The following is a 27,231-nucleotide window of genomic DNA, read 5'->3' on the forward strand; positions in this document are numbered from 1 at the left end:
TAGATAGATAGATAGATAGATAGATAGATAGATAGATAGATAGATAGATAGATAGATAGATAGATAGATAGATAGATAGATAGATAGATAGATAGATAGATAGATAGATAGATAGATAGATAGATAGATAGATAGATAGATAGATAGATAGATAGATAGATAGATAGATAGATAGATAGATAGATAGATAGATAGATAGATAGATAGATAGATAGATAGATAGATAGATAGATAGATAGATAGATAGATAGATAGATAGATAGATAGATAGATAGATAGATAGATAGATAGATAGATAGATAGATAGATAGATAGATAGATAGATAGATAGATAGATAGATAGATAGATAGATAGATAGATAGATAGATAGATAGATAGATAGATAGATAGATAGATAGATAGATAGATAGATAGATAGATAGATAGATAGATAGATAGATAGATAGATAGATAGATAGATAGATAGATAGATAGATAGATAGATAGATAGATAGATAGATAGATAGATAGATAGATAGATAGATAGATAGATAGATAGATAGATAGATAGATAGATAGATAGATAGATAGATAGATAGATAGATAGATAGATAGATAGATAGATAGATAGATAGATAGATAGATAGATAGATAGATAGATAGATAGATAGATAGATAGATAGATAGATAGATAGATAGATAGATAGATAGATAGATAGATAGATAGATAGATAGATAGATAGATAGATAGATAGATAGATAGATAGATAGATAGATAGATAGATAGATAGATAGATAGATAGATAGATAGATAGATAGATAGATAGATAGATAGATAGATAGATAGATAGATAGATAGATAGATAGATAGATAGATAGATAGATAGATAGATAGATAGATAGATAGATAGATAGATAGATAGATAGATAGATAGATATAGATAGATAGATAGATAGATAGATAGATAGATAGATAGATAGATAGATAGATAGATAGATAGATAGATAGATAGATAGATAGATAGATAGATAGATAGATAGATAGATAGATAGATAGATAGATAGAGATAGATAGATAGATATAGATAGATAGATAGATATAGATAGATAGATAGATATAGATAGATAGATAGATAGATATAGATAGATAGATATAGATAGATAGATAGATATAGATAGATATAGATAGATAGATAGATAGATAGATAGATAGATAGATAGATAGATAGATAGATAGATAGATAGATAGATAGATAGATAGATAGATATAGATAGATAGATAGATAGATAGATATAGATAGATAGATAGATAGATAGAGATAGATAGATAGATAGATAGATAGAGATAGATAGATAGATAGATAGATAGAGATAGATAGATAGATAGATAGATAGAGATAGATAGATAGATAGAGATAGATAGATAGATAGAGATAGATAGATAGATAGAGATAGATAGATAGATAGAGATAGATAGATAGATAGAGATAGATAGATAGATAGAGATAGATAGATAGATAGAGATAGATAGATAGATAGAGATAGATAGATAGATAGAGATAGATAGATAGATAGAGATAGATAGATAGATAGAGATAGATAGATAGATAGAGATAGATAGATAGATAGAGATAGATAGATAGATAGAGATAGATAGATAGATAGAGATAGATAGATAGATAGAGATAGATAGATAGATAGAGATAGATAGATAGATAGAGATAGATAGATAGATAGAGATAGATAGATAGATAGAGATAGATAGATAGATAGAGATAGATAGATAGAGATAGATATAGATAGATAGATAGAGATAGATATAGATAGATAGATAGAGATAGATAGATAGAGATAGATATAGATAGATAGATAGATAGATAGATATAGATAGATAGATAGATAGATAGATAGATATAGATAGATAGATAGATATAGATAGATAGATAGATAGATAGATAGATAGATATAGATAGATATAGATAGATAGATAGATATAGATAGATAGATAGATATAGATAGATAGAGATAGATATAGATAGATAGATAGATAGATAGATATAGATAGATAGATAGATAGATAGATAGATATAGATAGATAGATAGATATAGATAGATAGATAGATAGATAGATAGATAGATATAGATAGATATAGATAGATAGATAGATATAGATAGATAGATAGATATAGATAGATAGATAGATATAGATAGATAGATAGATATAGATAGATAGATAGATATAGATAGATAGATAGATATAGATAGATAGATAGATATAGATATATATATATATATATTTATATATTTATATATTTATATATATATATATATATATCTATATCTATATCTATATATATATCTATATATATATATCTATCTATCTATCTATCTATCTATCTATCTATCTATCTATCTATCTATCTATCTATCTATCTATCTATCTATCTATCTATCTATCTATCTATCTATCTATCTATCTATCTATCTATCTATCTATATATATATATATATATATATCTATATATATATATATCTATATATATATCTATCTATCTATCTATCTATCTATCTATCTATCTATCTATCTATCTATCTATCTATCTATCTATCTATCTATCTATCTATCTATCTATCTATCTATCTATCTATCTATCTATCTATCTATCTATCTATCTATCTATCTATCTATCTATCTATCTATCTATCTATCTATCTATCTATCTATCTATCTATCTATCTATCTATCTATCTATCTATCTATCTATCTATCTATCTATCTATCTATCTATCTATCTATCTATCTATCTATCTATCTATCTATCTATCTATCTATCTATCTATCTATCTATCTATCTATCTATCTATCTATCTATCTATCTATCTATCTATCTATCTATCTATCTATCTATCTATCTATCTATCTATCTATCTATCTATCTATCTATCTATCTATCTATCTATCTATCTATCTATCTATCTATCTATCTATCTATCTATCTATCTATCTATCTATCTATCTATCTATCTATCTATCTATCTATCTATCTATCTATCTATCTATCTATCTATCTATCTATCTATCTATCTATCTATCTATCTATCTATCTATCTATCTATCTATCTATCTATCTATCTATCTATCTATCTATCTATCTATCTATCTATCTATCTATCTATCTATCTATCTATCTATCTATCTATCTATCTATCTATCTATCTATCTATCTATCTATCTATCTATCTATCTATCTATCTATCTATCTATCTATCTATCTATCTATCTATCTATCTATCTATCTATCTATCTATCTATCTATCTATCTATCTATCTATCTATCTATCTATCTATCTATCTATCTATCTATCTATCTATCTATCTATCTATCTATCTATCTATCTATCTATCTATCTATCTATCTATCTATCTATCTATCTATCTATCTATCTATCTATCTATCTATCTATCTATCTATCTATCTATCTATCTATCTATCTATCTATCTATCTATCTATCTATCTATCTATCTATCTATCTATCTATCTATCTATCTATCTATCTATCTATCTATCTATCTATCTATCTATCTATCTATCTATCTATCTATCTATCTATCTATCTATCTATCTATCTATCTATCTATCTATCTATCTATCTATCTATCTATCTATCTATCTATCTATCTATCTATCTATCTATCTATCTATCTATCTATCTATCTATCTATATATCTATATATCTATATATCTATATATCTATATATATATATATATATATATATATATATATATATATATATATATATATATATATATATATATATATATATATATATATATATATATATATATATATATATATATATATATATATATATATATATATATATATATATATATATATATATATATATATATATATATATATCTAGATAGAGATAGAGATAGAGATAGAGATAGATATAGATATATAATTTGCATTAATTGGATAATACATGTTAATGAGGTGGGTTTTTCTGTGTTTTTGTTTGTTTTTAAACAAGCTCAAATACCTAACAAGAAATGCCAATAATTATTAACAAAGGGAAGCTCCATTATTCATATTAAATATTATATAGCCATGTTCTGTGGGGTTAGATTAAGTTAAACATTTTGTGAGTCATGTTGTTAATGTGATTTTAGCCCTACATGTTTCTTTTATTATTTATCTATACCAGTACAAGGTCATCTCATTTTTCTCAAGTATATCTACAATAGGAATCTCGCCTAGACCATCACATCATTTCCTGCACCATTGGTTCTCTATCACCCAACTGTCAAGGTCAAATTAAACTGTGTCTAACGATTCCCAAGTTTTGCCTCTCAATTGCCCCTTCATTGTATTCATTGCTATCTCAGTGTTGTATTAATAATGTACTTTACACCTTGTTGTGGGTCTGGAGCTGTGTCAACAGCGGTTGAGGATTGTGTAAGGATGACATGAGTTCGTTATTCAAATTCCATTTGTTTAAAACAGATGGGGACAAACATGTCCTGTGTATGTCAACAAGTATGTTTGAGTGAGTGCGAGTGCATGTGTGGTCTCACCTGCACTGACAGGTCTCCCAGTACAGCAAGCATTCATTCAAGTTTTCTGGATCTCAGAAAAAGGCTGAAAGTGTAAGTGTGCTCGATTTCATGTTGTTCCTAAGTGGAAATATTGCACACTATGTAACATTACACACTATGTTGTCAAGGGGTATTTATTAAAATCTGATCGTATTTGGACTGGGCTATTGATCATTAATGCAGCTTTTTAAAATATCTGGCTAGACAGGGTTTTCTCCAAACATTCTTTCTTTCTTTTCTTTCATTTCCTTGTTTCCGCCTTTCCTCATTTCCATCCTTCTCTCCATCTTTTCCCATTTTTCTGTCTCTCCCTCTTTTCTTCTTTGGCATTCACACCTTTGTTACTAGCCAGTGTTGTCTTCAACAACATGTGAAAGTTCCAAAATCCAAATAACACAACAGATTTAGACTGTTGTCTCCTAAACATACCCTCTGAAAAAATGCATTACTCCTTGAGAAAAAACACTTGTATTCCCTCTGCTTTGCACATACACTCCCTTTGTTGCTTAGGGATTTGATTGGAGATTTAAATGACCCTTTATTAATCTTGATTCCAGAGACTGAAGCCTCTCCTCTTGAGGAAATCAATCATGTTTGTGCAAGTGTTTATGTGTACACACATTTCGCTCTTACAAAAGCAATATTTAAACCTGCATCCCCTTCACATTTAAAGTAGTTATGAAATGGCTAATTTGAACATGCTCGGTTAGTTGATGCTGTATATGAAGGTGAGGCTATATGAGTATTTGCTCTTTCTCTGCTTCTACGATAGGCAGCATTCTTGTGCATTACCAGAGGGTTGCAACAGGATTTTGTCTCTTATGTATTCAATAATTATGATGATTTATTTAAAAAAAATATGTTTAATTGTCTTATAATGTTTTGATATTTGGACTAATCATTAAGTGAGAACTGAAAGAAAAAAGGTTACACTATGAACCAGATGATCAGATCATTAATTTTCTGTAGATCAGTCTACTAATTTGCTTAGTGGCAGTTGCTGATCCTAATTAAGGTGATGAGAAATTACATTCAGCCCACATTAAAGTAATGACACATGCAGACATGCCTGGACATCTAAAGGAACTATCACATGCTTTTTAAAATGAGCTTTTCACATTCAATTACAGTCTAATTTTTGATAGAGAAATCTAATTTAAAAAAAAAAAGCTTCCTAAACCCCAAAAGGTTCTTTACTGGTACATTCTAACAATACCACTTATTGTACCTGGGTTTTGTTTTGGTAGTAAACAGAGGCATTGTTGTGTCACTATCTTAAAAGTATATTAATCCAAATAATGATTGGACTCACTGATCAATTTTTGTTTACAAGTGAAACAGTTCCCAGGTCTCGGTTAGAAGACTGCATATCATACAGTCAAAATATGGACAGAAAACTCATCACACTATCTACACTCATTTGGTTTTCTGTTCACAAAACTTGCTGGCTTTTCCTTTCAGGTTTCTGTTCCTCTTGTCAATTATAAAGCACTTTATCCTAGTAGGAATGTAATCCATAAATTATGCAGAGCACACCATACTAGCACATATTGAAACTCAGGTGTTGTGCGATGTAAACACAGGGACAAATCTCTCCCCAGATCCACCATGGATGCTTTTCTAATACTGATGATTTTGGGAAATGTTAAAAACATAGTTTTGTTGCTGGTTCTTTTTGCCTTTCATAGCATCATATGCCAACATAGAGAATACAGAAAGTCCTTCTGGTGCCTTATTTTAATACGCTACTCTTCCACTCATCCTATCTCTCCCACCGTGTTTTGGGTTCTTTGACTCTCCCTCTCTCCTGCCATCTGTTCAGTTTCCCTGGCTTGTGTAGTTTTTTTTCTACATGAAAATGACTCTTCCTACCAGCCATATATGCCCTTTTATTATTTTCAGTGGGCTGTTCTATTTTTGTCTCTGTACAGTAGTGACCGTTGACTGGTGCCTGTCTTTGTTAAAAGGGCTTCAGTGGGTCAGGACATGCACATTAAAATGCAATTGCTCCTTCAAGAAAATGATGAAGGGAGAAAAAGGAGGACAACATCTAATGTATACTTGAGCTGGTTTAAACATTTTCAAAGAGGCAAATCATGGATATGTAGTGAGAAGTGAAAGAAAGAATGATAAAGTGAAGGAACTAGAAGTTGTCAGTTGGGTGAAGCAATAATAGGGCTGTTGCATTTTTAATAGTTGGCCACTTTGCACCGACCTTTGTCTAATGGATTCTGTGCCTCTTAAAAGCTCCTGTCAAAGCCCCTCCACCTCAGTTACACCATGGAAAGTGCTGAGCGCTCCAACACTTTCTGATAGATTGTCCACTGATCTAATAATGTTTCAAAGCAGTAGACAACAGAGGCAGTGGTGAGCTGGTTAGTCAAGTAATGCTTAGAGAGCCACTAAAATGGAGGGAAGACGTTGTCAGGATGTCAACACCATATAAGGTACTTGCCTTTTTTTTAGATAAAAATCTATCTAGATTATAGATAACACTAATGATGGGGTGTTTTAAATCAGGTTTGGTGACTTTACAGGCTGGCAAAAGACTGTTTCTCATCAGCCCTGTCAATATACATTTTAAATGATGGCACTTTGGTGGATGCAGTTCATGCTCTACCTAAAAGAGGGTGAAACTGGTATATTCAGTGGAAGGTTAACTTCCATTTCTTATGAAGAAATCCAAGCAAAACTGATTAGGCAGTCCCCATGAATTTCGTATTCTCCACTTGTATGGTTGTCAGTGTATTGAATTCAGAAGTATGAGCAGGATTATAATAACAATCCTACACAGATGTTCATCAGGTTTTACATGCATGGTTCCTTTGTACATATGCATATGTATGTTAATTTTGTGCTTGCATGTGTTGTGGCTTTATGCTTGTTTGAGGGTAACATCATGCAAGTGTGCCAGAGAAATAAACTAACAATGATGGAGAAGTGAGTATGTGTGTAGCGCATGCATGCAAACTACCTTTGTGGTTCCCAATGCTGTGTTAGCTGAAGTGTAAATAGGGAACGGATGTAGACATGGGATAAAAAGCCTCGTTAAGATGGCACTCACTACTGATGCGTTCTGCCTGGAGTTTGGAATTTCTGTGCTCTGGGTGTATGTTTATGTGGATTTGTCAGTAATGGCGTGATGTTGGCAATATTGGGATTAAGCTGTTGAAAACAGTTTTTGGTCCAGCTACTTCATACTCTACAAGATGGCATCAGTGCACCCAACTGCTCTATATATTGTCCTAATGCAATGTGTAAAACATAATGTTTCCAAAGTGGAGAAGAGGCATGTCCCCACTGAGTGTTCTGGATTGGATATTGGTAAAAAATATGCCACAGATAAGGCAGTGGAGGGGAAAAGGGAGGGTCAAGGGAAAATATGAAGCCCTTATGAGACAAGTGATTTGTTGGATTTTATTGTTTCCTTGCATTAGGAGCCGTTTCTCAGCTATAACTGTAAATCTCTTTTTACCCACTCTTACGTTATCAAAACTTTAATCAACCTGAGAGCATATAATATAAACCAAACACACACACACACACAGCAGTACCTCTACTTACAAAATTAATTCATGCCAGAAGTGTTTTCATAACTTGTACTTTTTTGTAAGTAGTCTCACATTTAACATATAAATACTTTAATAATTTTACATCAACTGTAACATTTACAATGTAAATTTCTGACAATATATAATTAACAAATTCAGATAAACTGAATCTTTTAATGTCCCAATCAGAGTCAATGACATGACAGTCCCTTGGGTGTTCAGCTATTAATTTTACATCATTGACTTACAGAGTATTTTAATGGCTTCTTTTTAGTTTCTCTTGACTTTTTTTTTACTTGTCTTCATTCAATGACTGCTTCTACCCTCCCTCCTTTTTTTTATTTTTTAGAACGGGTAATCTCTCATGTAGTAATGTGCCGTGACATTTCATGCAACAATAGGATTTGCTAGATGGAGTGTATTCTCATGGTGCACAGATCTTGGTGACAACCTTGCTGCCTGGCCTTTTCTGGACAGTTAAGGGTAACAATTGCATGCGTTGTAGTTTCATACTGCCAATATTATTCTCAAATTTAAAAAATGCAGTATTAAAGATTCAGTGTTGGTAGTTAATAATAATTAACATAACTGTCTACTGTCAAACAACTTAACTTAAAGAAGAAATATTCTGATATCTCATTTATTACTTTAAATTGGCAAGGGTACTGCGACAGGTAGATTAATTATTTTCTCGGTAGTGTTCTGTGTGCAGCCCAACAATCTTAAATGTGCTAATTGTGTGGTGCATATTTTACCCATACAATATGATGTAGTCCAGTGTTTTTTCGCCTGACTTTGGTGTGAACAGCCTAGGATCGATTTCCATACTAGAAGTGTGATTGTGAGTGCAAAAGATTGTCTCTTTGCGCTTTACACCTGACTGGCAATCAGTCTGGTCACTCTAGTATGTAGTAAGCCCTCCAATGGAAGTTTTGTTTATTCTCATTGTGGTTGTTTATATTGTTCAGTTTATTCGTAGAATTGACAAAGACAAATATTTAACAGAGGGTGAAATATAAAACATGAAAAAATATTCAGTTATTTCTACCCAAAGTAAGTCGCATTGCTCGATATGACTATTCCTACCAAGTGGCAGCCTTTAGGGAGAAGGATACTGGTGGATAAGAAGAGGGAAGATAGGTTGGAGTAAGATAAGTGTGTGAACATTGTTGGTAATGTGTTGTGGCGAACCTAGCATTGGGACAAATCATCTGTGAGTATTACTAATAATGCTATTTGATCGTTAATTCTGGCACAAACAATTTTATATATCGGTATGTCTCTCACGGCACCTATTCATGTGTGTACCTACTCTATCTTAAGGGTGTGTTAATCAAACTCCGGGAGCCGTCAGACAGGTCTGAGACTGCCCCCGCCAACTTGGGGGGCAGGAGGCAAAATGGCCGTTGCAACACAATCAGCGCTCCAAGACGCATGGTGCTATATATTCTTGAGTGACTGCTTGCCAGATAATCATTTGACTAATCATAAAAGAAAATGTACGTATTTAATGGGCCGTATCAGTTTCCTTGAAGGAATTGTGGCGTACGAGTGAGATATATGATGCAGATAACAGCTAAGAAAATGGAGACATTGGTGTTTATCTCACAATTGGACTGATGTGTATGAGGATATGAGGTAGGGGTGGTAAATGTGCTCATCAGTTTCATACTCAGATATAAGAGGAACTTCCATTAACTGGAAGGGGGTGCAAGGGAAAATAAGGCATGAAACACTTTACGATGGAATTATTGCTATTAACATTTTATATGCTCTCAAAAGAAGAAACAGAAACATTTATGAGAGTGTAAGTATTGGAAGGGGAATATTATATGCTTTGATTGTCATAATACGGATTGCTTGTTCCGGTTTGGAAATGCTTGGAAAGAAAAAGCAATTGTGTAGTTGTTGTGCTTTGAAATGCTGAGGTTCTTTGGTCACTCTACCATAAACTGTACCTCTTTTTTTTTTTTTTTTTTTTTTTAAATGAGCCACTTCAGAAGTTCTGTCAATGTGCCTCATCTTCTTGGATCTTCCCAGTGGGACCACCACCGATCAAACTGTAGGCATGACATGATCAAATTTGCACTTTAATCTCTGTCAGATGATCGAGTTTCGAGTTAACAATCCATTTTCTGTTTCGTTGATCCAGTTCATTACTTTAAATTATAGATTGAATCTCTTTTCAAATCATGCTGAAAGCCATTGATGCAGCATCCACACACAAATTTATTTAGCTAAAGAATAACCAAAATAAGATGAGTTCTGACTTAGCTATAAAGTATAACAATGGCTGACATTGTTTGGATAGTTGATTGAAAGAATCCTGTCTCACTGCTACATTCTAACGCGTTGAGCTCTAGTGCGGATATGCTAAAGGAATCCCAGCGGTATGCAAATGTTTTGGATTAAGCCGCAGCCCCAATTAAAGCCTCAGAATATATTTTTAAAGGATAGATTTAACAACGGCAGAAGGAACCTTTCTGGTGCCCTTGTGGCCCACCACTGTGGTTTTGTCCTTTCCTGTCATCCTCACACACCTTTCACCACATTTCAAACCTTATTTTGCAGTGTCCTTTTTATCCAGGTTTCTGTTTATATCCTTTGCTTCTCCACTTTTGCTTTTGTGTTCATCACTCCATGCCTGTCCTTGGGAAACCTCTTCAAGCTATTTGGGGTGTTTGTAAAACTGTCAGATTTTTTTTCTCTACACCATATAGTACTGTATATATTTATTAAAAAAAAGTCTGGTTACTTATGCTGAGTGTTGTAAAATTAAACTCTATCCTCAAATGGCCAAGTGAAAAGTAAAGCAAATTTAGTTATGTGTGTTTGAGAAAGATTTAATTCCCCTTTCTCTATTTACAAGTAGCGCCTTTTTTCACCTTGCAGCTGTTAACTGAAATATTTCTTCTCTTTGTGCAATACTCTGGTATATTTCTGCCTCCTGGATAAAGTCAAGCTTATTTGTTGTTCTGAGCAGCTGCACTCTCCTTTTTCACAAGCGTGCACAATAGCAAAAGCGTGTTAGTCAGTAATGGATACTTTTAACCTTTTCCAGGTAATTTGATGAGGCTTTTAAATCAATGCAAGTGCACAGCATGTCTGGGTTATGATTGTGGAATCTACTGACAGATGTTGCAATTTCAGCCTTTTTTTGTTTCAGGGACAACGAATGTCTTTTGCATGGTATGAAAGCTTCAATACCAGATTATAAATTTAAAGATATGAGTTGTAATTTGATATCGATTCATTGTTAGGATGAAGTGAGGTTCACATCATAATGATTTGAAATCTGGAAGTAGTTCATGCTTTGATTTGCAGCCTGGAAAATGCTGCATTTCGTTTTGGTTGTCATCATTATCGGTACAACAGCCTTATCAGTATACTAAATTAGTACACCTCAAGCATACAAAGAGTTGTGTCAGGGGAAATGCCATGTCTTTAGTACAATAACAAATGCAAGTTTGGATACCTTCCCAAATCTAGCAAACCCCTTTACCCAAACAATGTTCTGTTGAATAATTAAATTTTTGACCTGACTTGTTCTTCTTCTATGTTAGCATGCCATATTTTGACTTTTCTATCTATAATCCAGGATCATCTGATCATAGATTAGATATTTAGGCGTTTTGGATTAGAGAGTGCTGATCTCTGCCTTGCTTCTTCAAGTTCTCCTTGTTCTTGTTTTTCCTTCTCCTAAATATTTCCTCTCAGAAATTTCAAAAGAATTGAATTAGGCCAGACAGCGAAAGCGAGCAAGGGAATGAGAGCGATAGCGACGGAGAGACAAAGAGAGAGAGAGTTTTTGCAGTATTCCCGGAATACGCACATCTGCACAGCAATTTGGTGTTAGCTGATCTTACTTTCTTCCAGTTAGTATGTAAACTTTCACATCTGTTTGCATGACCAAAGCTTTAGTCAATCAGCCATTTAAGGGTTGAGACAAATAGGTTGTTCCAATGATATAGAAAGTTACATGTTCTTCATATACTTTTCTTTTACACATTTTGTATGAGTGTAGGAGACACAAGGCACATCCGCCTGTATAGAGGCATGAATAATAGTTCTTGTATATTAAATGTTTCATTATTGCTCCATCAAGTTAAATCCAACAGAGAAATATGTGAAAGTATGACATTCCTATCTTGTCAGGTTGTTGTAACCGTGGAGAAACATTATTTTTTATGCACACACATTATATAGTCTCCATTATTTCACCCTACGCTATATAATCGTTCTGTCTCCTCACACACTCTTATATTCAGATGGTAATTTGGCTGTGCAAAAGGCTTGGCAAAGGATTGTTCTGCCTCATTCAAGAAAATGCGTTAGAAAGTCAAATCTGGTATTTAAAAAAAAAAAAAAAACTAACTGCATTGAATTTTACAGCGCTCTGTTGTGGAGGCTGCAGTTGTCTGTCAGCCCCTGTTCATATGCTAATAAGGCAGTGCTTGATTGTTTCCTCATATTTTAATCTCCTGCGCGAAGTTGGAGGAAAGAAGGGCAGCCAATAAGAGGAATGCAAGCATGAGGAAGAGATGAGACGAGAGGGGAAGAGATAATGGACCAGGAAAGGCACATGATAACAGCAGTTACAGGGTGGTTGGGGGAGGAACAACGAAGAGAAGTTTAACTCTAAAGGAAAGACAGCTTGTTTGACAAGAACAATGAAGCCTTGAAGTAAATGCAAGTCCAGTGGCGATTATAGTATATGGAAATAGCAGAAACAGATGAAGAGGGATGAAAAAGCTGCTGGATGATGGTACATGGTTAAGAATATATAATAGCTCCAAGAAACATTTGCTTAAGAAAAGTTAATGTAGACCAGCCTGCAAGACTGAACCGCTTATATATTGAGGCCCAACGAAAATCCCGCCTACTATACAGTACATACCCAGGACTACATACCTACAAAGCACGAATGAGCACATAAATGTCTTCTGAAATGAAATGATGTAACTAGAAATCCAGCCACTGTTTACTGTTTGACATTGATACCTTAACACATCCATTTGGGGCATTTATTCATTAATTTCTTTTCGTTTCCACTTATCCTCACAAGGGTCATGAGGGTTCTGAAGTTTATCCCAGCCAACTATGGACAGTAATTGGGGGGTTTTCATGCTCACACTCATCCCCACAAACAATATTGAGTGTTCAATCAGCCTACTATCCCATGCAGAAAGGTTGTAACCCTTTAGGGATAGAACCCTTGACCTCAGAAATATGAGGCAGACATGCTAACTACTCAATTGCCATTCCACCCATTGGCAATTTGACAATATCATTTTCTTTTAACATTTGTGCATCTGATGATTTGCATCCCCCAGAGAAGATTTTTTTTTGCAAATTTCCAGAGAAATGCTTCTTTTCATAGGTTAGACAAACCCATGGCGAAGTCTGTACGTTTTATTTAGCAGAAAGAGAGGATTGTACTTCAGCATATAAGGTCTATACAACAGTAGCCATTAAAACCTGCTGCTTCTGTGATTACACAGTGAGAATGTACGAGAAGAACTATTCTGGACCCCAGATTTTTTCCTCATCTTTTTAGAGAGGATTAGAAGAGGCTGGAACAGCCAGAATTAAACATCTTGCCTTTCTTTCCTCATAGGTGACATACTCTTTCTCTTGATCCTTTCTCACTTGGCTTCTTCCATTCGCCACAATTCACCATCTCCACTTCCCCCTTTCTTTACTTTTCACCTGAAGTTCACCTCTCTCTGGGATGTTGCCATTTCATTTTCTACCCTTCATATCACTAAACTTCTAAGCTGTTCCCTTCAAAACTTTCAGATTTCCTCTACTGTGACCACTTAAAGTTAGTAATGAATAAAAACAACGGTAGGTCATTGTGCATCTGTATTTGTTCACGTTTCTTTGGCAAAGTGCATTTTTCATGCCAAAACTGTTTCCAACAGAGTTGTATACTTCTTATTTAGATCCATTTTTGTGTCAATATTACAGGGGGTTATATCTAATTATAGAAGAATCTTTATTACATTCATTGCTGTTGATATTTTTACCATTATTGTACAATGGTGGCTTTTATTTTTAATGATGCAGTTATGCTCAGCAGGTAGTCAAACTGCACATTCTCAACACTGCACATCAATTTTGCAGTTGTGTTGCTTTCAGTTTCAACCAGGCATGAAATCTCGTAAAACCTGGTGACGCTTTGTTTGCTTTGTGTGACAGTTTCTGTCGCTGCCTCAAAGCCGGTACTCCCACTGTGAGAGCTGCTCCAATGTAGTAAGTGTCAATAATACCAGCTGAGAGGCAGCCTCCAGTCTGCACGTTCCCACTGCCGAATAATCCTTTGCAGGAAAAGACACTGATAGAGAGAGCAGGCAAAGAGTGAAGTTTTCGTGTCAGGCTTTTCATAAAGTGAAGCGATAGAGGTGAAAAGAGAGAAGGAAGTGAGCAACGAGGAACAACATAATGGGAGTTGAATTTGACTTTAGGTGAAAGCAGGAGTATAGTATAGAAAGAGTATGAATCAACATTCCAAAGGGTTTCCCTATTACAGTTTCTGACACATCCACAGCTCAATATTGGCCAAACGCTGACAGCTGAACAAATTGGCTGAAAGCGGTTCAGCAGACATGGGTTTAATGTGGTTTTGAGACCAAACAAAAGAAATGTTTTGGGCTTTGCACGCACTGATCTGGTGTTCCTTTCATCCCTCCAATGCTTAGATTCATGAGGTAAATGATACCACTTTTTTCAAGTTTATTGAGCCATTACACACTAGTTGATATGTCTCAAGCAGCTCCTTAGTGTAATATTGCTGATTAAGATTTTCAGCTCATTAAGACAACCATTTTTCAGGATATTATAATTTTCTAATTGGCACGCACAAATAGAATGTGTGAGAGATGGTGTATTTGGTGGGTTGTTGGCAGTAACATTTGCGGCACAACTTCATTGTGAAGTAAATAAGACAGCTGGATGTATGCTTTGTGTCACCCACTGATGGCGCCTTCATATGTTGCTGGGGTGGGCGAGAAATCAAGGGTTCTTTGTTGATCATTACCTGATCCTCTTTTTTTGGCACACCTAAAAAATCCTAGTGGGTGGGCAGACAAATGTTATTTTTGCTACAACTTCAAGATGCAGCACTCTGCACATTTTTAAACATATTTCATGAGGTGGACATGATTTGATGTTGGCATGAGTCTGATTATTAACACAATGTGGACCTTCAGCAAATAAATGACAAACAACTCACATTATGTAGTTTGGGTTGTTTGGGTTGCATTTATCTTTTATAACTGCAGACCTTCCACAGTGTAGAAGAGACATGACAGAATATAAACAACCATACACATACACCTTGTTCACATATTATCAGCTGCCTTTCTGTCTCGCTTAGTGGATATAGGTGTTGTTCATCTCAACAGTTGCAGGTTCTTGATTTAGTTGCATTCGGGTCCCATTAATGAAACCGATGGTGACGTCTTTTAGAGCCAGTGTGGATGTTTGACTCCAAACATCAAGACAGCAGAGAGAATGTTGTTATTGCTGTTGCTGTGTGAGCCATCAAGCTTGTTTACTTCCTCCTACTTGTCTGCCAAAGACAGCTGGCAGGAAGAGGTGGGTGTGCACTCTGAACCCGTAAACTCCAAGAATTCATTAATCCTTGCACTGCCAGAAATGTACAAACTATAAAGTTGGGCGAAAACAAAAAATACTACAAGGCCCTGGTTTTGTGTTGACAATGGGACGAAATTTTCAACCACAAAATCGGCTGGCCACCAATTCAGGGTGTCCCCCGTCTCTGGCTGGAAGACAGCTGGATTTGGGTCCAGCAGCCCCCACGACCCTAATGAGGATTAAGCGATTCATAAAATGAGATGAGATGAGAGATTACCCATTCAATGAATTTGGGCTTAAACTGGACAATACTATCAATACAAAAAAATCCCCAAACTACTGTTAAAGAGTTGTTGTTTCTTTTCCTAATTTTCCGTATTTTTTCCCTGCAGTTTTTAATCAGCAACTTTTTCTTTTAATATTATCATCTTTTATTACTGTGGGAACATTTAACTGTTTTGCCTGTATTTATCCACCAGAAATGTGATTACTGACAGGGTATATATGTTGATATTTTCAAATATTGTATGTGTGTGTGTATATATATATATATATATATATATATATATATATATATATATATATATATATATATATATATATATATATATATATATATATATATATATATATATATATATATATATATATATATATATATATATATATATATATATATATATATATATATATATATATATATATATATATATATATATATATATATATATATATATATATATATTCATTATTATTTTTTAAATATAATTTTAAATGAATTAAAATATATATAAAATGAAATTTTATTTATATTATATATGTAAATGTTTTTATTATATATTAGCATAGTTTAATTTTAGTTGTTTCTGTATTTATAGCAGTCGTATGCTCCTCCCCCTCCGTCTATGGCACCGCCTTGCCCCAGCACTACAGGAGGAGAAGGTGGAGGTCAGGGAGGAGGGATAGCGGAACAGCTCAGTAAGACCAACCTATACATCAGAGGCCTACCACCAGCCACCACTGATCAAGATCTCATCAAACTGTGCCAACCGTGAGTTCTATTCTAAGTCTGACACCACTGTCTCTTTGAACATGACCAATACAGCAATGCTTGTTTTAGCACAGCTATTTGCAATTAGTGTTTCCGTGAATTCAATGGAATGCTCTAATGGCCATCACCTGTGTACGATTGACCTCAATGCCTCCCCCTCTGTGCTTCCTATAAGGAAATAACAAGACCCAGCTCGGTCTAACCCATCCGTTAGCCTTTGCACTGAGTCCTCCACACAGAAACAGAAACACAGCAGTATATCATCCATCAGTTGCTTATCTATAACCTGTTAAATTAAACTGGAAATCTAACTGTGTGCCTCATTTAAAACTAGCAGAAACAACATAACAGTATGAATGGAGTAGCATAAGATTAGACTTTAATTAGGGTAAAGTAGAGTAGGGTTGGTTAGAGTACAGTGCACTTTTTAATCCCACATCAGGGAGTCTATAGGAGGATTACATTATATTTAAGCAAAGCATACTAGATAAAATCCACAAATGGTAACATCTATTGGTTTTCTATCTTCATCCTCGTCAAGGTTATGAGAACCAACAAAAACAACAAGCCCTGATTTATGATCAACTGTACTACCCCAAAATATGATTTCTATAAAAAAAAATAAAAATAAAAAACTTAATACAGATGAATAATAATGGAAACCTGTATGGATATTGAATACTGAAGTTGTTTCTTGATTGATCTATTTGATAGTTTGGAGTTTGCTGTGCTTCAACATCATCATATGCATTCTATCTGAATGTATTCTCTATTCTTATGAAGGCATATGTTGATCAGGAACATGTCATTTCTAAATGCATATCCATTGTTTTTCATTAGTATATATAAAAAAAAACAATGCCACAGACACATTCAGTCTGCATCCCAGAAAGTCCAGTGGGATAAATTCCAACCCGTCTGCAACACTGAACAGGATAATCCGTAATAAGTGAAAGGTTAATGACATCAAAGCTTGACAGTGTTAATGTTAAACATTTTTGACATTATAGATGTGAAACTACAAAACTTGATGGCTAAATGTATAGCTTTAAATACTGTTTTGCCATTATAAATATTATATATTCTCCACCTATGTCTATAACACCATTGCATGACTTGCAAATGGTGAGGTTTCAGTTTTATTTATTACTCCTTATGCACTTAAACTGAAAGTTTAAACTGCCTCCCAGGAAATGTTCATTTATTTTAAAATTAAAATAAAATACCACAAAGACAGGAAGAGTCCCAGAAACACATACACACACACACTGCAAGCATAATTTGCCCTTCTGTAGCTCAAGACTGCAATTTTTCAGTTTAGCCCTTGAGGCTTTTTGGAAAAACAGAGTGAGAAATGGGTGGCCAATAAAAGTTTCATTAGAGCCTCAGTCACCGTGCCAAGTGGCCAGTAACATTTCACAAAGGTCACTGTGGGAGGCGCCTGATGCATGCTTTTGGGTCACCGCCTGTCCTTGGCTCTCTTTACGCCTATCGGAAATACTTTGAGTGTTTATTTCCTGCCACTCATGGCAATGACGTGTATTGGTGAACGTATGCGTGTGTACTCCACAAACACAGTCAACAAACCCAGACCAAAAAAAGCTTTAACCCTGACACTTACACACTCAGATCCTCCATATGTGGCCATAATTTTAATTTAAAAAAACATTGCAGTCTCCTGTTTCTATACTAACACAGACATATACTAGTCTACCCTTTTTTTAGGAATCGATTTGTTTTGTTACGTTTTATGTGCCAGCAATAATATATTATCCCACTCTCCTGTCTGCCTTCACATTATACCATCTTTTACATCCCCTCTTTACATGACACTGTCATACCTCCCTCCCAATTGTACCATCTTTCTTTGTGTGAGTTCTAAAAGTGTCACTGAAAAGTGCTGTTGTCAGCTGACATTTCCAATCGGTCCCCTCCTTCGCCCGAACTGAGGGGACACTTTTAATGTCTGAGGACAGAGCATAATGTGAGCAGAATGTAAATCTAAAACCAGGGGCAATATTATCAGTCTATCATAAATGCACTATAAAGGTTTGTACACCAAACTATTTCCTCTTTATTTTATGATTGCTGTTTTTGATTTACAATTCTTCCTTTAAAGCAGATCCATTTGTGTTTGATAAGTGGAAAATTCAGAACTGCTATATAAATCTTTAACGGAAATTATGTGCTAACTATGTTTTAAGAACCTAATTGCTTCCATTCATATATATCATGAAATTTGATTGGAAAATAGCATGTTTTTGTCCTTTTATTTATACTTGTGGAATCGTGTTTACATGACAAACGCGTGACTCAACTTTACCAATGAATTTAAAGCCATGATTCTTGACACGTGACTTTAAACAACAGTGCATAATTTATTCAGCTGTTTCCTAAAACGTTTCATAAAGAGAAGAACGCTCTAATACTCTAGCATTGGATGTTTATTTTGCTTGACCATTTGACATGTATCATTATTCAATTAACATTCTTCCACACTTTTTTTTTATCTAATGTGGTTTTGGTACATGGGAAAATAATGAATGACCCTGGCCATCTTGGTTCTTGTCATTCTAAGAAAATTTGAATAAAAATGCAATCTATCATTGTTGTTTGGTCAAGGGTAGGTTGAAAATATTTCCACTTGCTTATACACTACTGAAATCAAATAACTCTAGTTTTGACTTGGATACATAATTGTATATCTGACACTTTGTTCTGCACTTTTGTAGTCCACATCCGCAACCCCCTACTGGCATACACCATATTAATATTCTTTTCGCCCACCATCTTACAGTAACAGATAATTTGTTTTTTCTTAAATCGGATAATAGGAATAAAGGAAACCCAGAACATACAGCATTATATTTCATGGTGCAAGAATGTTGTCAAAGGGCTTGCTCTTCGTACCTTCCTTCATGTCTTGTTTCCTCCTAACTCTGAAAGCCTATCAACAGAGTAAAGGTGCAGTTGTCTGGGGATAACAGAAACACCATAACATATGCTGTGTGCGTTTTCCACATTGGAAAGCGAGACAACTGTGAATACTGTTTCAAGGATCACAATGTGTCAAGCCAGGTATCTGCTTTTCGCTTTTCTGCTCTTCTATTTTTCATTCACACACGCAAGTTACGCACACGCCAACATCGTTTCAGAGTGTTTTTACATTCTTGGCACAGCAAAAAACAACATGGAAAAACACCGGTCCATTAGATCTTTGCATGCAATTTGAATCACCCCGCAAATATACACAAACAATCACATCATTTCGAGAAAACACCCACATGTATTCTAACATGTCCTGCCTCACTTAGCCACACATGCATTATAGGAGTTTACACATACATACATAGTGTTTATATTTCATGGAGGCCGAAGTTAACAAAGATTTGGGCATTTCCAGATGGCATGTGTAAAGTGCGTGATTACTGCTTTAGTGATTTTCATCTGTGATGGCGTGTGCGTGTGTGTGTAAATGTGTGGGAGATTTATTCTGCCTTTTATTTTCAATCCTTGCATTCATTGGTTTTTGCCTCAAACCACAAGCCAAATATGTTCTTCACTAGACGGCACAACTTCAGTCAAAACTACTCTGGCAAGCATCGTTTTAGTCTGCCAGAGACCGTAGACTTGTTAATACTCTCAAATGTCTTTTTTTATACATCCAAAATCTCCTATCCCAATAGAGTTTGATATGAGGCTGTCAGGCGACAAAGTCTATGTTCGCTGACAGAGACGCTCCTGCTTGTGACAGCTAAATGAGCTCCTATTTATTAAACACCCCATACTATCTTCCTATTGCTTCCTCCCTGCCGTCAATATTTCATTTTAGCTTGTGACTGACTATTCTCGCTCACCACCCATTACACATTTCCCTCACTTCCTTCATTTTTTTTCTCGGATACCTCACGCACTGACGTGTCTTAACTCCTCCATGCTTTCTTCCCTCTTCACTATGATGGTTGTAATGGTATTTAACCAATCACTGCCATTATATTCTTCAGTAAGGAACTCATTTGTATGTGTTCCTATTGTATTAATTTGTGACAAATACTAGAGATAACTGATATAGGACATCTTTTTGTACTATTAATTATTGATTGAGGTTTTGACTATAGTTATGCTGTATGGTGCTGGGATATGGGAACAAACGTCAGTGGAATATGGGAACAAACGTCAGATGATTGTCAGGTCTATAATTTACTATAAAAAGAATAACTCAAACCCGATTCACGTACTGATCTTTTTGTTATGTTCCAAATTATGTGACACCAAGAATTCAGATCTATAAGTCAACCATTTAATGAAAATGCAAAAAAATAATATCAGGTATTTGCAATCAAAAAAAAATTGTGCACTATGTCATAACAAGCTAATTTAAAAGAAGTTTTTGTACTACCACCATATGCGATATTACCGGTCAACCCTTACAGGTAAGTCAAATAAAGGATGTTAAAAAGTGGGGCTATACAACCAGGAATTATTCTACTGATACTAAGCTGCACAGTTACACTGTTAGATGAAAAAGTGAATTTTCATTGCTTGCCTGCCTTTTCCTCTGCTTTAGTCTCAGGAAAACTAAAAGACAGAGCTGATAAGATATATTATTAACTTCTTTCAGAGCACACCAAGCAGGCCAACGGGAGTGGTAGGAGGGTTAATGAAGAGAATATAACAAAGAAAAAGGTAGCGATGCCAAGACTTACAATAAGACAAAATATATGGTTTATGTATGCCAATCACAGCGGGTAGTTTGTTGATCCTGGTGACTTTTTGTGCCTAACCCTTGTACAACTGGTCCCTTGCAAATACTATATTCACAAATAGAAATCATAATGCGTTAATGAGGTTAAGATTTTCATTAATTGTGTACTGCTGGTTGATTTAATGTGCAGTCGATACTAAGTTAAAAAGTGAGAGAGCGCAGTATAAGCTATCTGTAATGGAGTATCCATGTTGTAAATTGCAATTTTTGAGCAGGCAAAATAAGAGATTTACTGTACACAATGTTAGTTAATGGGGAGATGAAGATTAAACAACCTAACCCTAGTTCAATGTTAAAAAAAATCAGAAGATTTCTTCGGACTCTGCATTTTGGCATCATTTATTGGTCGGAATCTACATTCAAGATTTTTTTTTAGCATCATTTATTGGTCGGAATCTACATTCAAGATTTTTTTTTAATGTGCAGGGGGTAACTGTTTTCAGAGTTCACAAGAACCTTTTTTTTTGTCGTTTTGCAGATATGGCAAAATTGTTTCTACAAAGGCAATTCTAGACAAGAACACCAATCAGTGCAAAGGTGAGTCAGTCACAAGTGTGTGTATTGTCTGATGATGAATGTCAATTCTCAATAACAGTAATAATTTACAAATTCATACTTTAACTAAAGTTACACAGTATTTGAGTTGTACTCTAGTCACCAATTTTATGAATTGTGCCTCATTGTTGGACAAATGCTCTTCTGCGACTTGTTGCTGAGACAGTATAACTGCGGGAGGTGTTTTTATAGTGATGTAATTGATACATGCGGGCAGAAGAAATATGTATATATTCATACTTTATTTTCTCCAGAAAATCAAGCAGCTACAGCATTCCCTTTCCTTAATCCTTTTCTTCCCTTAAAAATGTTGAATTTCTGTATTGTCTAATTGTTAAACAGTTTTTGAGTTACAGTGAAATGTAGTAAAATGGTGTAAGTGTTGGGTTGTTTGCAAATGCATTTATTTGGGACAAGATTAGTGCTCAGCATGACTAAGGGAGTACAAATTGGTAGAGAAGCCTCTAATAGGATGGAGTGATGGACAGGAAGCTGAACAAGGAAGACGGAGTGACTGTGTAAAAATAGCTTGCGGCTGACAGAAAAGGAAGGGTACCCTTTCAAATTGATGAGTTAGCAGACATGCCTTTTATTCGGGTAAGATTTGACTGAGTCAAAAGAGTAATAGAATAAGACAGATCAGATCAGTCTGTTGTTTTGGCATTGTTGTCATGTTAAAGCAGAGTTCTCAACTTGTGAAAATAGTTTGGTGTGAGGCTGTGTGTGTTGATGTTTGTGTGCAAACAAATATATGTTCAAAGATTAAAATCTATTTATTTAATAAATAATATATAAATTCAATACAACAATTCCATCCAATACAATAATTAAATTCAATATAATAATATATGAATACAATACAATAATTCAATGTAATAATATATGAATACAATACAATAATTCAATTCAATATAATAATATATAAATACAATATAAATAGAGGTATTTATTGAATACATGTAGCATTATAATTTTAATACATAACATATCCTTTTTTTATTTAATAAAAAATATTTAATTTATTAAACTTAAATATTAACAATTTACTACCGGGGATGCATGGCAGGTCTTGCGGTGAAAGCAGATTGCTAACTTTGAACGATTCTGCATGTCAGCTAAACTATCCTTTGTACCAAATTTTGGAGATGACTGAGAGGCGAGAACACATGTTTTTCAGTATGTGATTAAATGTTTATATGAGAGAGGCAAGGAACCAGTATTCCCTACCTAATATATTTACATTTTCAATTTTGTCGAGGCGTTGGTAATATCATTTAATTGTATTATCACACAACCCACTTAGAACTCAGGGGTTTCAAAGCTGCATTGCTTTCAAATTACGCCTGTCTGGCTCCACTCAAGTGTGCAAGCTTTTATTAATATATCGCATAAACATGATCAAACAGATCATGACACAAAGCTATTAGTTCAATGAGGCCATATTTTCATAGCTGGACTAGCTCTTTTTATGTGCCCTCTCTTTTTAAACCATTAAAACAGTGAAGCAGCTAGTGTCTATTTTCTGGCTTTCACTGAAACCTCTTGGTGCTCCTATTTTGTCACAAATGTGACTTCAGTTATACACACATTCCTTTGTCCTGGAGGTAAATTAAAGGCTGAGGCAAGCCAAATAATCCGTGTGTCAATCAGAACAAAGAGAGAAATCCATGCGGGGAACCGTTTATCATACTGACAATTTTATTATGCACTGTTGCATATAAATGAAAATATTCTGATGTTTGGGCTTTATCTGCAATATAAAACTAGCAGGAACTGTTAACGCACAGCATGAAAATGCTGAACTTACAAAGACGTATAAAGAAGAAAAAGATAACACATTTTTAAAGTTAATGTTGATTGATTGATTTATTTAATAAGGGACAGCACATATTAATGAACATATTTATAGTCAAGTTAATGAACATATATATGTAAATAGATAAGATTGTAGCCAAGGGCTAATTTCCATCTTTAGTCCCTTGTGTAGGTACAAGATAAATGATGACACACACTAGACACATAGAAATGATAATGATAGAAATTAGCCGGCATGATGAATATTAGCTCGCATATTGAGACCCATTTTCTAGTGACAATGTTTGTTTTGTTTAAAACTACTAAGGTGACATGCTCATATCATGATGACCATCGACCCCACAAATTTACAATTTAAAATGTTATTATTTATCATTGCTTTCCAAACTTTTAAACTTTTTTTTGACTCCTGGGATGCACACTATTATGGTGTTGTCTTGCGATTAAAACGTGACCTGACTTTTGACACATCCACATCAAACTTTTTCACCTGAGCCTTTTTAGTATGTCATTAAAGTTGTCTTTTATTTTTTGAATTGCAGGTTATGGCTTTGTTGACTTTGACAACCCTTCAGCTGCACAGAAAGCTGTGGCCTCTCTTAAAGCCAGTGGAGTTCAGGCACAGATGGCCAAGGTAAGACTTTTGCAGCCATTTATTCAATTTTTTTAAATAAAAAGAATAAAAACTGTGGCTGTGGAGATGATAACCGCTGTTATCTCATGTCAACTATAGTCCTCCTAGCAATGACATTGTGATGTTGATTACGATTGACTTCAGACAGATGCGTATGTGCAGTTTTTAATGGTCAATGGTGTGGTTATTATTGATAAATTGAATCCCATATGCTGAAAGGGATCAGCCAGCATGGATAGGACAAGATTATTGATTGAAAAAGAATATACGGCTGAGTTTATTTTGCTTTGATGTTGTTCTTAGCTGTTTCTTCTATTTATACCACCGATTGAAGGTATAGTATGTGCATACCAATAGGTTCATGTGACTGCACAAAAATGTAGAATATACATTATCATGTATTTCAGCATGACATGGCAGCAATGGCAGCAGGTCCCACAAGTGTCTTTCAGTTTAGCTTTTGTGTGTGTGTGTTTTATATCAAAAAATGCAAACTAGCTATTTTGCTTTGTGCATATGCCTGCCTGCCTTGTAGTTGTGTTTGGGAAAATGGACTAAGCAGATTTTCTTTCTCATTTATTAAAACTATATGAATTCTGACGTTCTTCGTTTAGATGTTTGTGAGGTGTCCAATTAAAACGCATCATTCTTCAAGCATCACAACCATCGAGCAAAATTAAAACAGTAGCAAGGCTCTGAGCCACGTTGCTCTTCTATTACACCTCTTTTCATTAGACTTCTATCTTCTGCATTGTTCCTAATGGCTTGGGGGTGGGGGGTTCATTTGAAAGAGCAGTTCTGATGTGTTTAGTTGCTATTAAGGAGAAGAGTCATCCATTCCTGTGAGATTGAGTTTCCGGGGTAACGGAAGGAAAAGCGAAGTGAAATGAAATTACACAAACTGTGCAATGTTTCGTCAACCAATTATGAACTGAGTTTCTGACATCCTGGCTAACTTTTTGACCTGGAATGCATTGGAAGTAATATAAAATAATACACAGTCACACACACACACTCAGTTTTTAGGTCAAAGTTTTGGAGAAATGGTGGTCATGGAACTTTCATTTTTAATCAAAGACAATAATCAGAAAAGAATTCAAATCCATCTCATCCTTGCTCACTAATCTTATGCGTGTATTCTGATATTTTGGTACGACTGTAGGATTGACACTTTGTATGTAAATGGTTCTCAGGTTGATTTGGAGCTTCTTTGTTCCAAAGTGTGATGGGTTGTTAGTCAAGTTTGAAAAGGGCTTACAATTCAACACCTGTTTTCAACTGTATTTATATGTCAATGCTCATGCCCTTAATGTTTTGGCATTCCATAGGCAGGTCTGCACCATTTTAAATGGACTGCACTGCCATAGCAAGGTGTGATTGTACCATGCAGTTGTGTGCCAGAAATGTCTCCGGAGGCGACTTTCCATACATGGCTCGATCATCACTGCAAAAACAGCACGTTAGCTGAGCCGCAGCTGCAGCTTCACCCTTCCATCAGCACCACACTACTCGTACAACAGGGAATTTATTTGCTTGCACATTATATCCACATGGCACTTCTCATGACCCGAAGGAAATCCATTTACGTTAAAATAATGCCTTTACAGTACAGCAGAGGAAACTGAAACATGAAAATATGTTTGAAAGTCTGTCATATGAAATCAATTCCCCTGATGATTGGAATGTTTGGAAACCAATTGAAACTGGATATATTGCATGAGACGGATTCAGAATGTTCTCAATGGAAAAAGCAAATTAGCCACTCTGATTTGTTTGTGAGTGGGTGGCATAACCTTTCCAAGGAGTTTTCATCGCTAGTCAATGAATGGGTTATAAATAATCAAAGTTAATTATTACTAGTGTTGCTTCCTGGCATTTCATACAAATAAGAAAGATGTGTGCATGTGGTAAATCACTGAAAGCTATAGCTACATTTTTTGACACTGCATGGAATGTTATAAGGCTTTCAATCTATTTGAAAGGGGGGTTTACTTCTGCACTAGCATGAGCGAGAGATAGCAGGGGGCAGGATCAAACAAAGAAAGAAAGAGAGAGAGACAGAATGAAAGTGAGAGAGTTTTTCTTTCTCCTATCTTGGATGTACTTTTTTTGGTTAACAGGAGTGCTAAAGTTTACTAATTTACAGATAAAAGAAATTCCACATACTTGTAGAATATTACGTATGTCAGCCATCCCTAAATAGCGGCCAGGTGAGCCTAGTGTCCAGCATGCATGACAACAGTATGAAGGTAGAAGTAGTTGTATATTAAAAACAAACTATCAGCCAAACTGAAATAATAATATTGAAATATTTAATGAAAAAAACCTGCCTCATATTACAATTACATTTATCAAAAGAGATTATTTCCCTGGATTCTAATTTTAATCAGAGACACAAACCCCAGTTGTTGATTTGAGCACTCAGCTACTGATGACTTGTTTAATTTAATCACATACACACATAACGTGAACATTTTCAACTGCCAGTCATGAGACTTGATTGAATTGCTCATATCAGCTTTTATTTTTAGTATATCTGTCTTCAGATTTTCTCTGGAAGGTCATATGAAAGATGCCCTACTCATTTATAAAACTCAGTATTACTTATTTTTTGGGAGACTACAAATAATCCAATTTTTAGTGACAGGTGGACAAAGACAATTTGTGTGGATCACT

General features: G+C 34.6%; 1 protein-coding gene across 6 annotated transcripts in view; it reads left to right on the forward strand.

Annotated features, from left to right (window-relative positions):
• Window positions 1-27,231, forward strand: part of LOC144199099 (RNA-binding motif, single-stranded-interacting protein 3-like) — a 77,278-nt gene that overhangs the window by 22,833 nt on the left and 27,214 nt on the right. For 5 of the 6 annotated variants that reach the window (XM_077720487.1, XM_077720488.1, XM_077720486.1 and 2 more), the window contains exons 2-4: window positions 16,614-16,786; window positions 22,030-22,088; window positions 24,464-24,555. In XM_077720487.1, the coding sequence (XP_077576613.1) occupies window positions 16,614-16,786; window positions 22,030-22,088; window positions 24,464-24,555 (324 nt within the window). Of the gene's footprint in view, window positions 1-16,595; window positions 16,787-22,029; window positions 22,089-24,463; window positions 24,556-27,231 lie in introns of all 6 variants that reach the window. The other variant, XM_077720489.1, reaches the window with a different exon arrangement.

Source organism: Stigmatopora nigra, chromosome 7 (genome assembly GCF_051989575.1).
Source record: "Stigmatopora nigra isolate UIUO_SnigA chromosome 7, RoL_Snig_1.1, whole genome shotgun sequence".
NCBI classification, from domain to species: Eukaryota; Metazoa; Chordata; class Actinopteri; order Syngnathiformes; family Syngnathidae; genus Stigmatopora; species Stigmatopora nigra.